At 37.7% G+C, this 16,015-nt stretch overlaps 1 protein-coding gene across 2 annotated transcripts in view; it reads right to left on the bottom strand.

Moving 5' to 3' along the window:
• The window catches only part of CLSTN2 (calsyntenin 2), a 400,483-nt gene that overhangs the window by 16,389 nt on the left and 368,079 nt on the right, over positions 1-16,015 (bottom strand). For both annotated transcript variants that reach the window (XM_074911635.1, XM_074911634.1), the window contains 2 exons: positions 15,428-15,590; positions 1,784-1,950 (listed from right to left, as the gene is read on the bottom strand). In XM_074911635.1, the coding sequence (XP_074767736.1) occupies positions 1,784-1,950; positions 15,428-15,590 (330 nt within the window). The remainder of the gene's footprint in view (positions 1-1,783; positions 1,951-15,427; positions 15,591-16,015) is intronic.

The following is a 16,015-nucleotide window of genomic DNA, read 5'->3' as shown; positions in this document are numbered from 1 at the left end:
CTTTATTAATCTTCTGTTCAAGGTCAGGTGCCACCTCTTCCACTTTCATCTGAGCTTCTTTCTGTCTGTCCCGATAAGAGATAAGAAACCCTACCACAATCTGACTGCCCCTTTTATTTTTGCCTCCTGCTGTTGAGTTTGCTGAGGAAGTAAAAATGAAAACAGTAACTTTAAAAAACCAGTCTCATCTGTATTTTGGAAAATGAACATGTTTTGAAGTTTGGTGAAAGAAAGAAAAAGCAGAAAACAATCCCTCATCTCCATGTTCCCCACTGCACGGCTAGTACAGTAAAGAAGTTGATGACCCATGCTGGTGCAGCAGTGGGTGGTATAACATGGATTTTTCCAAGCCCGTGAAACAAGATTACTCAAATATTGCCAAGTTTTAGAGTGCAACAATAGGAAGGAATTACTATGCTTTTAAGCACCATGGACCAAGTGTACACTGCTTTAATTAATGTAAAATCCCAGCAAAGAACTTACTGGTAGGCATATACACTTGTTCCAGAAAATCCTACCTTCTCTTTGTATGCATTGTTTTTTAAAAATAGCTTTTATTTATAAGTGTGTTATTTTGCTGGGACAAGCAATGTGAAATTCTTGGTAGCATGAAGAAAATAAAAAATTTTAGGAGCGTTTTGCTCATATGTAAAAGCTAGCAAAACTCCTCCTTACCTTTCCACTTTCAATTTTCATTTTTACCCTTGTTTTCAGAAAACATACTGGTTATACTACAGCACTGTAACTTATCACCCAGACAGGCGTTTGAGTGTATTTCAGGTCAGTCTCCTATCTTTAGCTAATAAAATGTAGTACATGGCACTTCCACTGCATTCTCCAGATCAAGTGTTACAGCACCATCCTCCTCCCCACTGTAAAACAACATACTAAAAAACCACCTGTGCAGTTTCACAGGATGCATGGTCTGCAGCCAAAGTATCTTCCCAGTTTGAATTTGAAGCTCAGCTCCTTTGGAAGATGGTATTGTCATGTGTGGCTGCTAGGAAAGAGCTTAACAGGGTGTTTACACAATAGGCAGAAGAACATCTGTCACCTAATATTGGTATCAGTAAAGGTAAACTGTCAGTGTATCTCATGTGAGCATTGGAGAAGTTATAGTCAAAAATTCTACATAGGTATCCAGGAGAACAGAATTTGTCTTAACGAATGCAAAGCAATCTGGTCAGTATGTCAATTGAAACAGGATTTCCCTCTGTCTGTTCTCCAGTCTTCGAAGAAGTATTACAATATCAGTAAGATAACCATATGCATAATGAAGATGGATAATGTCTTATAAGAAAATGTAAAATTTTAATTTCTTGACTTTAGTTTTTTTTATAATCCAATTTTCATATCCCATAATGTTTTCCTCTTGGAACACACCTTGAATTTGTCAATACTATGCATTGGGACCTCTTTCAGAGTTGCCTCTAGGTGAAAGATATTCCAGTTATGTTTTCATTGCTTTAAAGCTACTTCCTTGGAATCATGTCCATTTCTGTAAAACTACCAAAATAAGCATGAGAACACGACCTGGCAATTCTTATGGACTCTGAAATATCAGCAGCACCTTACTTCCTGAGCATCTAGCTTTGCAATAATGGAAACATTTTTCTTTGCAGCGTCACAGCTCTTCTGCTGTTCTGCTTTTCTTTGCATGACTTTATGGGAAATTACATTGCTTCTGGGAGTACATTTGTACTGTGTGTACTCTACCTTGGGCTCTCCACTTCATAAATCAGATCTAAATTTTTATCAAAGATTATGTCAGTTCATCCCTCACCTTTATTCCTTGGCCAAGACTCTCAAGAGAATTAATATCCAGACCTTCCTTGCAGGCTTGCAAACAAGAAATCACTTTCTGACTCTCAATTTTGCCTGGTCGGATAGTAAGACTGGCCAGGCTGCCATGGAAATACTGAGCAAATCTGGGCTTGGTGACTTCACCTCCTGCAAGAAAGAGAATACAAAATTATTATTGATAACAATAAACAAACCACACATCTAATAATTCATTTTATGTTTTAACACATTTGAAGAATTTAAATCTATTTTAGACAAGCACATTTGAGATTCCATTTACTGTGATAAGTGGAACTGCTTTGTGGGTTGTTCGGTGGTACCTAGTAGCAGTCTGTCTTTAAGATTCTTGACAGTGTTTTTCCAGTATTGCATTCAGGTGTTTATAAAGTTGTGACAACATACTCTGAGATGAAACATAGCTTCCCAAACCTGTGTCCAAGGAAGCACAGCATTTTAAAAAATTGATAAGATTATTGAAGTGATCAAACACAAAATAAAAAAAAAAAAAAAAAAAAAGTCGAAGGTCCAACATTTATTTATACAGAAACTGTATTTGCAAGTTTTCTATTACAAGATCACTTACACAGCCTTTGCCTTTATCCTCCAGAAAACATACTACCCGAGGTTCTGAGATGTGCTAAGAGTCATGGCTCTGTGTAAGCGAACTGCCACCCTCTCTACAACAGGTTGTCTCTAAGGATATGGTGTAAATTCACAGCAGTGAGTGCAGGCCAATGCCCAGCACTATGCTAAAAGTCTTACAGTGCTTCCCTTACCCAGAGCGGCTCATCTGGTGCCAAATCAAGTCTCGTCACTGCATGCTGCATTAGGCCCTCTAGCTATGCTCCATTCAGCTTCACTCTAGGCAGTTTCAAAGGAAGACTGATCTTTAGGAGTTGTCAATAAAATGTGATTACATACTGCCTGCACCAGTGATCACAGCATCTAAATTACTCTTGGGATATTACTGATTTACGTATTCTCCTCCAGAAGAATTTTTAGAGCCTGTCTTTCCTGCAGGTGTTAGCTATATCAGTACATGTGAATTACTGCCTACCTTGAGCCGGAGAGGACTAAGAGAGCCAGTGAAGCCACACAGACTAATTGGATTAGCAGTTGATAAGCTGTTGTAATTGGTAGGTAAGTCATCTCTACAGTATTTGTAGCTTTTGTGTCAAACAAGCTATTTCTGCCAGGTAAGCTAGCTCAAGCTTGAACTTTAACTTGAAGACTTGTGTGTGGATATGGGGTCGGATAAGGTGAAGTGGCAAATTTTCTTCTGGCTGATGTTGCAACCTAAACGTCTGAAAAACATCACTTCTAGTCTGTGGAGCATGAACACTATGAAGAAGATTTGAGTTATTTTATGTAGCAAAGAAAATACACACTGGTGTACTGAGAGAAAAGAAGGTGTCTAAGCAGGCTGTTTCTTTGTAGAAGTAGACAGATTTTGTTCATCTTTGTTAACATTACAGCACAAACTACCTCTCTTTTTACCCCAAAGAAAGATCCTCAATGAGAGATTATTCTCCACTCTTTCATTCATTTGTCCATTATACAGAAAACTTCCTCTGGGCGGATTTTTTTTGAGGTTTCATAGAAACTTTGATGTATGCAACAGCTAAAGGTCAGGATTAGTTTGTTCTGTAATTCTGGCCTTTCTTTTACTTACCAAGACAATTTTTTGTTAAATAGATAGTGCATTATGGTGACATTGGCTTTTCAGCAAAAATGTTATATTTACCTGTTTACATCGATCTTTAAAAGTACATGTTGCCACTAATACAGAAGCAATGTGTCTGGACAGAAAAGGTAAGCTAAATTAAGAAAAAGAAATCAAATCTCTCCATAAAAAGGAGATAAAGAGAGAAAAATAGATAAGAAGTTACAGAAGAAGTGAATCACATTGTGCTTTGAAGTTTGAAATTCTCATATCCCTATTGGTATTCTGAGAACAGCAAGTTCCAAGGCGAAAACACTAACAGTAATCCTGGAGCTTTGAAATTTAGAAACCTACAGTAAGTCTGTCAGTAGACCTTAATAGTTCTGAGAAGATGCAAAATAAGAAGCAGTCTCAGATAAGCTAATGTATTTAAATATGAAAGTGGCTTATCTAAATGTGTACAGGGCTAGACAAGATAGAAGAGAGAATTCAGTGCTATGGCTATGCCTGACAGAAACAAGCAGGATAAGCCAGTTGAAGTAAAGCTATAGAGCAACACAATTGGTGCTTACATCCATGAACAGGAATTTCAGGGTTTTTGGATTTTTTTTTTATTGGTTGGTCTTTCACTTTGAAGTAGTTCTTCTCTGGTGTCATTGACAAAGCACTTACAAATTACATTGCTAAGTCATTTACAATGATACAGTAATTGCCCATAAACAATATTAAATATACAGAGTATTCACTGCGCTCAAGCCCCACTTTAAAAAATGCTGGTGTACATCTTGGGGTTGTATAATTCAAATTTAAAGTCATCTGTCCTGTAAGCCATCTGCCCAACCACTAACATAAAGCATGGAAGAGAATATGAGTGTTTCTAGGAATAAGCTTTTAAAATGCTCTGCAAATACTGTCATTCAAAACCAGCAAGTATTTGAAGAACATACTTATCCTGTTCACAGGACTAAGGCTGGGTTTTGTGTAGACATGTAGATCAATTTTGGACTGTAAAGGAGGTGATGTAATCTTTGTTCTGGAGAGACTATCAACTGCTATGTGAAAAAAGCAAGTATTTCAAGAAAATATGAGTGAAAAATAGGTGGGACTAACTAGTCCATATTGTGGCAGTAGAGAAAATCTGCAAAACTACTCCTGTAGTTACAACTGGGTGATTCAGGCTGGGACAATTGCACTAGAACAACAGATAGCAGAGTCTGAAGGGACACTAAGGGGGGATACCGTCTGCTCCCTAGCCCCAGGACAAGAACAGCTGTACTTAATCTATTCTTGAGAATTGCCTGAGCTGTTCTAAACTCTTATGAAGACAGACACTCCCCAAGCAATCCACTCCAGTGACCATTGATCCTTAGATTTGGAAGCTTAATTCTAACAGGGAATGTGAGCCTTCAAAATATGGCTATGCCTTCTTTTCCTTCACCAGGGTAAACGACGCTTCTATGTCTTCTACTTAACACTGTAGACTATGATCATTCCTGTTGCTTTTCCTGGAACTCCTGCTGTTATCTGAAGTACTAACCATAACCTAGTGTTCTTCTCAGCATTACCTTGTTTTACATAGGACATGCCTGTTAATCCAGGGCAGTGTATGAGATTTTTCCACATGAAAAAATATGAGCACATGAAGAGAGAATACTATCTCACACTTTATTAGAAAAAAATAGACTGCTAAATAAGCCTTCCATAAGCACCTTTTACCAGAGTTAAAGACAAAACTATACACCTGCCAATTTTATCCTCAAAGGTGAACAGAAGTCATTACATATGACTCTTATCACAGCTGCTTGTAATTGCAGTATGTTGACATTTTGATATTCTTCTACCTCAGCATTTCAGAAACTTCTCAGCTCAGTGGAGTATATTGGCTTGCTGATATGTTTCAATTGCCAGTAATTATTATATTGCAAATGGACAAAATCCAATGCAATAAAATTGGGAAGCCAGACCCAAAACTCTTGCTAAAATTGAAGGAATGGCCTAAAGCCAATCTGCTACAATCCTGTATTATAGTGTTGATAAAAGGAATTATTGAGAATATAGTTTTTCAATCTCAAAAATAATTGTCAGAACAAATTGAAAATCCTCAGCAATTGGCTGTTTTAGTCCTGCCTGTATCAGTGTTTTATTCATGCTTTGTTCTACTATATTAGTATGTGTGAATGCTGTGTTTCCTTCTGCTTTAGTATTCTAATATTCTTTAAGTATTTGACCTCAGCTTCTCAGTGGGTGCAAATTTAGTCTAGGATGGCCAATCTCCAAGTCCTAGTCACTCTAAAATTCTTGCCTCCCAAAATCAGATGAGTATAAATATATTTAATCCAGCATGAAAATGGCAATTCCGTAGCACCTTAAAGCAGAGTGTGTAATTGTAGCTAATGCTGATAGTAATATTTTTACAGAGTATCATCTAAATAATGATCTTTCAAATAGAGATCCTTTGCCCTTGGGCATGATACATTTCATTCCTGTGCAGCTCCAGATGCAGCTGACAGGCAACTCACAGCCACTGACTTCACTGGGCAGGAGGAATGCTCAATTGCATTGTCTGAATTTGGCTCATCACTGAAATTACCACATGCTAAGAAACAAATGAGGAAAGGCATAAACTACTCCCAACAGCCCTTACTGCTTTAAGACACTTTGAACTTAACTCTTGGTTCTGACACGAAACTGAGTCTAAGCAACAATATTTTGAGATAATGAAGAACTAAATAGATTACACAAGCCTCTGGAGCAACAACTCAGAGAACAAAGTGGAGTTGCAGTGGTGATGATCTTGAGGTAATCCATGTCCTAACGTTTTTCTACTTCCCAATGTCATGGTGTAGTGAAAAATAAAGTGTTCTGTAACATAGCATCCTCCAGTTTCTGTCCAGAGGTCAGGCCATCCAGTTAACCTAGACTGATTCAGCAACTTTCATGGGATGTTTTGCTGTCAGGGTCTTTTTGCACTTTCTTGTGAGATAGAGCTCAGATACAGCTCACCTCCGTAATGATGTTATAGCATCAAGACCTGAGAGAATAAGAAAACATACTCCTCAACTGTGTTACATGTTGTGCTTCATTCAGCTCTATGTTTGTTGATTACTATGGATTAATATGCTGTGAGTGTGAATTCTTGAGGGATAGTTAAGTAGTTAAGACTTAGCTGAATGATGCAACCAGCAAGGGAAAACGGAACCTTCTCTACTGTTTGTCAGGGAATTAGGTTGATGTCTGTAACACAAAAAGAGACTGAAACAACACTATAGAAGTTATTCTCACTACAAACCCTTGCATGACAAATTTTTGAAGCTATTGGGGTTTTTTTCCCTTCCTTAAACGTAAATGTTGCAGTCACTAACACAGTTGTGAGGCACCACAGGCTACAGTGTTAGTCAAACCTCGATAAAATTGTGCACTGCTTTTTCCACCTGACCCAGCACGCACATCCACTCCCAAAGTCTGGCAGATACTGGAGGATGGATGTTGGCTTTCTGGCATTAATTCAATCCTTATAATGGGAAGACGGTGTCAACAGACTGTGGGAGGCATCCAGAGAAACTGTTGACATACATAATCATTCACTATAATGCTGTTCACTGCTTAGTCATTGCCGAAGTAGTATGTATCACATTTTTTACGTGCTGAAATAATAACTATTTTCTGGACCGAGTTTCTTCTTCTGTGCTGGTTTTGATCTCTTCTGCCTGGGCCTTTATCAATGCAGAGCAAGCAGGGCAGCTCAGACACTAGGGGTAGAGGGGTCCCTCCCACCAGAACTTTACCCAGTGTCACCTTGATAAAGTCTTTCTAAGTTACTTTCCTTTTCTGCTAAGTGTGAATGCTGGTGGAGGTGAACAAGTATAGCACACACACTGACAACAAAATATACAGAAGAAAGGTCCTGCCCTGGCCTGCTGGACTTCCCACCAGATAAAACCATTATAGCAGACACTTGGGTTATGGTTCTGAGAAAGAGGCAGCTGAGACATCACATAGGCACAGGGCTTAGAATGAGCTGGAAAAATAAAGTGCATGCTGCTACTGGAATTATCTAGATAAGTAAAATTATCAGGGTTTACTAATGTCCCATGATACTAGTTTCAGCCTAGGGGTAGGGTTAGGCAGGGGCACCTCCTACATTAGGGTCAGGGTGTTCCCTCCCCACCAGAACCTTATAACCCTCTGCCTACTGAGTGTTACTTCCCACCTGTGCTAGTCACAGCTGGTGCCTGTGCTCACACCAAGCCGAGCCCCACAGCACGCTGGAGTAGGAAGGCCAAGTCGGAGGATGCTCATGCACACCACGGCAAAGGCAGTGTGCTGCACCCACATGGCAGCCCTCAGTGGGGAGCGATCAAGCTGCCAATGAAAGCAAGACTTTACAGTATCACTGTGTTTGGCACATTCCTAAATGGTCACAAGCACAGTTACAGTTGATGCCTGAATTTTCAAACACAACAGATCAAATGTAGAATTAACCTACTTAAATTTAGATGAGTATGTTGCAGATGCCTGTCCTACTTGTGGGCAGATCAGTCAGGATGGCTCCCTTATACACATGGAGGAGAACAAATGCTTCTAGTATACACATCACCTTGCAAACAGCTAGAATCTCTCAGTTGAATACCAATTTAGGGGGATTAAAGGACTGTCATTTAGCAAACACCATCTGATCCCAGCCATGAGAAGGTTCTGTTAGATATAACACTGGAGAGTCTGGAGAAAACTGAAGATTCTCAGGATTCAGACTTCACAGGGTTAAGGCACATTCATTAATGAAGCAGAGTTGATTTCCATGACATCATTTTTTTTTTTTCTTTTTAATTTCACATTGGTTTAATAATTGGTTGGTTTAATATAAAGTGTGACAGAATTTGTTTACCATTGAATTTTACCGTTGTATAGTTTTTTACTTCAACATGTAAAGTGTTGTTTGCATTCACTCACCAATCTCCAAAGAATAATCATGCCTTTCTGTCAAACAAGTGACTTTATTGAGCTCTAAGGCCTTTTGCCCTACCCTAATAGTGAGCAAGTAATTATCAGGGCAGTCTAAGCACAATGAGGTTTTCACTGGAAATGATGAATCAAGAGAATTTCCAACTGAGATGTGATTCTTTTAAGGCATTATAGACTCTGGTTATATTGAGCCAGACAATTAAGGAATGATCGATTATTCAGGATGCCAACATAAAGGTTGAAGTGAATCTGGAAGCAGCTGCAAGACATTCTTGCTCTGAAATCCTCAGGTCCAAGCCCTAAAATTTATCCCGTCTTTTTATTATAGCAGTTTAGGGAGCTGGGTTTAATTCCCTGACAAATAGCCTGGCTGTTAAGCAGAATGAAACCTAACATAGATTTCAGGAGTAGTCCCAATTAGTGACTCGAGTTTTTATACTCCCAAAGCTTCTCAGCACAAAAAAGTTTTAGTGTTTTTTTTTATATCTTCAGACAGAAATTACTCAGAAAATTACTCATCAAATATGGCAGTATTTAAGTCTCCCTCCACTCTTGGTAGGTATCATAACCTGACACTCTCACACAGACAGCTTTAGGCTTTAAAGCATTATCTTCTCAGTACAGAGAACACTAAAGAATACCTGCTCTTAAGTATGCGTATGCTAAGCTATCTCTGTGCAATAGATTTGTAGATCAAAAGCATGGTATAACAAACTATTTAAGATAATTTTTCTCAAATGAGAATAACAATCTATAATCTCTTACAATTAAGCCAATACATTGTTGTTATTTCCCAGGAACTGTGGGAAATGATGACAGTAATGAAAAATGTTACAATCTTACGTATCTTAGAGTAGATCACAGTCCAAATGGTATTAAAGTTTCCTCAAAACCTATATTCCTATTCTCCAAATAACATTCTTGTGCTGAGGCATAGTTCCCAGTGCAGAAATTAAAATAAATAAGGGACATATATATATGCTGAATTAGTGACAGATTTGAATGCAAATTCAGCTCTCCAAGAAAACAGCCTTTTAAACTAACTTTCCACATATGTTTGTATTTCTGCTACAGCCAAAATTGCAGCAAAGATCTGTGAAGTGCATTGAAATCTGCCCCATCTTGGTTTTGATGAGAAGGGCAGTAACAGAGAACACTGCTGTACTGACAGAAGTGCCAGTATACAGATATTCAGCATCACATTATGTTGAAATCCAGCTAGGTGGTCTTCCATTAAATTGTTTATTTGTCTTACTCTACTGAGGCCTCAGGTTGGTGCAAGCTATGTCAGCCCCCAAGGCAGGATCCACTGGTGTTAGAATGCACAGTAGGGATAATCTTTATCTGATGCATATCTTAATTTCTGTGGGAAGTCCAAGGTTGAGTGATACAGGTTGCTGCTGCTGCTGTGCCCACAGTGTATTTGTCTCTCAGTGATCTGATCCCTCTCCAACTTTTAACTTACCATTCTTCTCACCTTTAAGTCAGTTCTCTGACTGCAACTTTGTGATTGATATGTCAGCAGAGTGCTGACGTATAAGGTTAATAAGGTTATGCCACAGAAGGGCTCTGTAAAAGATGTAGGTCTCCAGCCTAGATTAAGGGAAGTGGAAAATGACAGGAGAATACAAAAGAAAAAAAGAACAGAGCGAAGAAATTACTTAGAAAACAGAAATCACAATAGTCTTTTGCTATGACCATGATAACAAAGTTTGCCTGTTGACAGGCTTCTCCTAAAGATGTTCACCTGTGCAATGTGGCCGGCATAATTACACTGTGAAGCTTCAGTACTCTAGAATGGGTGGCATTATTATTACAGTCATGGTAAGCTATAATATAACCTTGTGACAAGTCATTAACTTGTGTCAGTACTTTCCTGACAGGACTTTGGGAAAGATATATAAAGAAACAAGCCATTTTGGGAAGGAAAGAGTATGAACTCAAGACCATATCTTTTCAGAGAGACCTGGAGGAAGCATTTGCAACCTGTGGTAAAAAAGATGATTAGACTACCAAATCATGTAGCTTTCTCCCTTCTTCTGGCTGCCTTTGCCACAGAATATTTAGCAATAAAGGGATCAGAGTGGGAACCTATAAACTTTGGTTTAATGGAAGAAATTTCTCACTCCGTAAAAGGGTCCATTTGCTATGTCCTCAGATAAACTGAATCAAAAATAATGAGCTCGGAGAAGAACTTACTGGGGTAAGCTCCCAGAAAGTGCAGCTCCAGGATAAGCTAACCTTAATTTGTTTGTATTGCTTAGCAGAATGAAAGGATTGCAAAAGCTAAAAGGAAGAATAATTGTGTGGCTGATCAGGAAGTCTGATTCTATTCTTGCTGTGATGCACATTTTTTTAGTGACCTGAGGAAAAATCACCTACCTTCTTGATACTGCAATGTTATCCTCACAGAATAAGGGTAAACCTACTTCCTTGCTTCAGAACTGTGTTACCTCTTTATTGTCTTGAAGGGCAAAGCTAGAGTATTTTAATTGCTAGAGAAGAGAGTAGAAATTAGAGCTGAAGTTGAGCTTTGAGAGACAGTGTCAGGGCCACACTTCCCACATGTTCTCTTTGGTGTCTCTTTTGTTCTAGGAAGCACACATACAAGTGAGTCAAATTTGTCCTTTAGATACCCTTAAGAAAGAGTAATTTTGCCTCAAAATTTCTTTCACCATTAGAGACAGAACAGCACTTTGCACCTAAATAACCTTACCTACATCAAAATCATGCTCTTGACAATCATCTGTGAGACTGCTGCTATGAACAAGAAAGGCCTTTTAAAGAAGTTGAAGTTATGTCCTTAACCCTAAGTATCTGCAGAGAAAGCTGTCAAACTTTACCAAGGTACATAAAGGCCTAATTTTATGAACAGTTGTACTAGCACTCCAAACTGTTCATTTCCACCTCAGTTAGTTCATTAAGAGTCCAGTGCTAAGCTCTATAGTCAGTATTACCTTTTTCCAGGCCTAGTGTCACTGAAATCACAGCTAAGAGGTAAGTTAGGATTTGCCATGCATGGAGAATGGCACTCTGTCGGAGATAGGCTGAACCAGGTTAACAAGGTTGTCTCCAGCTGTCACTGCTCTTGGGTCACATGTGACTGAATCAACACAAAGTTTAGCCTAAAGATAATGCTTTAACTCCCACTCTCAAATAAACCACACCCCCCCCCCTTAATATAGCAGTATTAAACATGAACTACACAAAATTAAAAAAAAAAAAAAATTAACTCTATGCTAACCATTGTGATAGGACCCTATATCAATAAGGTAGCTCTACCTAGATCTTCCCTTTAATGATCTCCCTAAAGAAAGAACCAAGGTTTTTAAATTAAAAAAGGAAGACTATGCTATAGCAACATCCAGAATACCTAACTGAGGTAGAGATAATTCATATTGATTATGCCAGAATAAAAAAGATTTTTTTTATACCACTTTCTTCATGCCCCAATATGTCATTAAAGCTGGAAAATATCCCCCAGGCTTGTTTTTAGATAATTGAGTGACTTCCTGGGTTGCAGTGAACTTTATGCAGTGCCTGACAGACCCTAGGAAGATTCTCTTCTATCACCTTTAAAGCCTGGTGCTCTGCTCTTCCAGCCATCTTCACTTTCTACTTGTCTCCAGGCTGCCATCCACACGTTAGGACCCTGACTTCTGCCTCCAGTACACTCTTGCCCCCTAGACAAGACTCTTCAGGAGAAGGCTAATTTTTTCTCCTTTTAGGAGAGTCCTAGCACTCAACTCACACTATTTAAAGAAATATTGCATATGCTTTCCACACTGCCAAGGGAAGGGTGAAGATGTAGGAGAGACTTGCCCATTATAACAGGAATGCTGTTGTAAAAAACAAAAAAGGCAAATTGATGGAAATGGGACAGTGAGCACATCATAGTCTAAAGTTTAAATTTATCATGTAAGTCTGAGAGATTGCACATTTGGTTTGTTTTCATGTTAGATTCAGGAGAACAGCACTGAACTTAAACTGCTCTTATATTTCACTTGAACAGCTGAATGTAGAAATAAAAACTAACCTAACTTTTCATAATGGATGCTATAAACAAGGCTGTAAAAGTCAGAAAAGAGTTACTCTGGAATTGAAATATTAATAATAGGAAATATTAATCTCAAAGAATTCTTTTTCTGTGCCTGAAACTCCTCCATGACATAACTCTGAGAAAGACAAGAAGGAGGTACAAGCATGATACTTGGTACATAACCTCAGGATGAGTACCAGTGTAAGTGAGGAAAAGACCAGAGCTGAGAGACTCGTCTCATAACCTGGAGGAATCTCAGATCCTAGAGTAAGCGTAGAACAATTCCCAGTTTCCATACCAGAACTGAAAATTGTAGTGTATGAAAGGGTACATCCTTCACAGTAGTAACAGATTTTCCTATTAGTGCTAACAAAGTAAATTACAATTCTTTTTGTTCTTTATTTTTTTGCTTTGCCCTCTAAATACACTCTTCCTATTCCCCACCAGTTCTTAAGCTGCTCCAGAGTCATGATGAGTTACTTTTTGCTGTGAGCAAACCAGAATTGGTGTGGTAAGAAAAAGCAATGTTATTTCGCTGGTTCATTTAGTTGTCTGAGTCGAGATTGTTTTTCAAATAATTTGACTTTGATAAATGGATACTGTGGGCTCAGAACTATAAAATGGTTTAGTAAAAACAGGGAAAAAAAAAAAAAAAAAAGTCTTGTCCTTTCAGGAGGAAGAAGTTAGAGCTTGTATTCCTATTCTGCCAGTGCTTTGATGAAAAGAGAGTGAAATAGTCTGAGCAAACAAGAGCTCGAAACTCCTCATATCCTCTTAACAAGGACTTCCCTGAATGGCTTATGACACCAAAATCACTGCATATTTTTACTGAAATAAATCAGGGATGGTTGTAAAGCAGTTTTCTAATGCTTTGAAAATGTAAGGGTTTAGACTATTCTTACTGGCCAAAACGTATTATCCTAAGCAGACCCAGTTAACAGTTTCACTGAAACTATTTATAGTCACATTATTTGTTTGATAGACCCACTTTTTCTTGAAATATATGGATTTTTAAAATTAGCATTTTGAATGGAATAGATTGGTTTTATGTGTTGAATAAGTACAATTACACAGACCATGATAGTGATGAATCTTATTAACAAAGTGAGTTTCCATATCATTCATTTAGAATAATTTGAGGTGATCAAAACAAACTTATCAAAAGATAACCTTTGCCAAAAGCAGTATCTTGAATTCTTGTTTCATATAAGCTTTCAAAGTTCACCTTTTTGCCTGACACATGGTAGCTTATTGGAATCTTTAGCACGCTATCATAGCTAAACCTTGACATTTTCATGAGATTGAAAATTTGTTTTTATTTTTGACAAGCTCAAATTCTCACACTATTAAAATAGCAATAACATAATCTTACAGTAAATATTGACAGAAGCAATAGGTAAAATTTTGGTTACAAGGGGTAATGGTTTTAATCTGACAGAGGGCAAATTTAGATTAGATCTAAGGAAGAAATTCTTCCCTGTGAGGGTGGTGAGGCCCTGGCACAGGTTGCCCAGAGCAGCTGTGGCTGCCCCCTCCCTGGCAGTGTTCAAAGCCAGGTTGGACGGGGCTTTGGGCAACCTGGGCTAGGGGAAGGTGTCCCTGCCCATGGCAGGGGGTGGGACTGGATGATCTTTAAGGTTCCTTTCAACACAAACTGTTCTAGGATTCTATATTTTTATCCAAAAAAAGGAGTAACGCTCCCTTAGGATATTAACATCTTAGAGTAAAATTAAGTTTATTCTGTTATGTATTTAACATCAATGAAAAATTCCAATACAGATAAAGATCATCCTGTAGAGATGGAAGCCTACACATGCAAATTCCAGTTACAAAGAATGAGTCTATACTTTTATAGATATATGGGATTAGTGTCATGCTGATTAGTTAGCTATCATAATGCCTATCTCACTGATAAATATTCAAAACTTATCAATTCTTGTTATGAGGATTACTGTGGCTTTATTCTGCCATGTTGTCATCAAAGTAAAGACTGTATCTTTACCCTAAATTGTTCATAATCTAACAGCTGGATTTGCTTCTAATACTATTTACACTGAATAGCTCTGCCATGCATAAGATGTCCAAATTTTGTAGATAACATATTGTAAGTGAGCAGAGATCAAGCTGGCAAACAAGGTAATACCGGAGAAAGTGAGCCAACATTAAAGAGTGGGGAAGAAACACAATCTGTGTTAAAGTATTTTTTCATAATTATACAGTTTGCATCACTTCATATTTTGTCTAAAGTGAAAACAAGACACAGTGCATAAATAGAAAATCAACATGGAAGGGTAATGGAGACAACTTTACAAGAGCAGATGATCAGAAAAAGAGGACTGCTTCAGGTGTAAAGCAGAGAACAGAAAAAGAAACTGGCATAAGGAGCAGAAAAAAGAATGAGAATAATGGGATTATAAAGGGTAGAGAACAGGAAAAACTAATCTTTAAGCAAAGACACATACAAGTATAGCTTTGGGGTTGTGAATTTTGGTTTTATTTTACTCTCACTTTTACATATGGTCTCTAACAGAGTGAATTGGTTAAGTTAATGGAATTACTGGTGATATAAATTCCATGTGAAGAGCGCAGGATTGGACCACGAGTTGTTAAAGAAATTTGAGGCAGAGACTGAAAGATAGATGGAGTTCTTTAGAGCAATATTTAGATAGTTTGCTTAAAGCTGGAGAACAGGGGAGACAATTAAAAGAAGAGAAGACAAAAGATAAAGGAGATAATCTTTCACACTGAATACACAAACTATATTCAACACTTCTGTAGATGATGGAAATGCAAAGCCTGTTAATGACCCATCCATTTTATCCTTGGACTTGATACATTATTAACTCTGGAGTTACTTCTGATTTTATACCATCAACATTTTAGCAATTTATTTACTATGCAATAAGCGAGACAAACAAGATTATTTTTTGTCTGAATTAATAATTCTACTGTCATATTACCTTGCCAACAAGCACCAACTGTCAGCTGCATGGCAATGTGTGAAGGGTGGATAGGCCAATCATTGGTCACAAGGTAAGGTTCATATGTTGTTCCGTCCATGTATAATGTAACAACGGGAAACTCAACATTGACAACATAGTAATGCCATTCTTTATCACAAATCTGAAAGACAGAATGCAAGAGAAACATATTAATTAGTATTTATTCTCAGGTGACCGATTTTTAAATCCCATACATTTTTAAAATTAGATTGTTTCCAAATTGCACTCAGAAAAAAAATTTTTTGCAATTTATACATCACTGAAATGAAAGTTAAAACATTGTTGATAAATATTTGTGATATACTTGATATACTTGCAGAACATATTTTATAAATAGAGGCATCCTAGAATACACTCTTTGAAAAGAAGACATGGATGAAATAGAAGACAATTTGGTATTTCCTCTGTATTTTCACATTTGTTCATACATAATATTAGTTTCTTAATGTCTATATTGACTTTTGAGATACAAAACTGTATGTTAGAGATGCATACTTGGGATGTATCAGCACACTTACCAGGGATCCCTATTAGCTTCAAATTAAG

The sequence above is a fragment of the Athene noctua genome, chromosome 8 (assembly GCF_965140245.1).
Source record: "Athene noctua chromosome 8, bAthNoc1.hap1.1, whole genome shotgun sequence".
NCBI lineage: Eukaryota > Metazoa > Chordata > Aves > Strigiformes > Strigidae > Athene > Athene noctua.
Note: the sequence above shows the minus strand (reverse complement) of the source record. Positions and strands in the feature narration are given on the sequence as shown.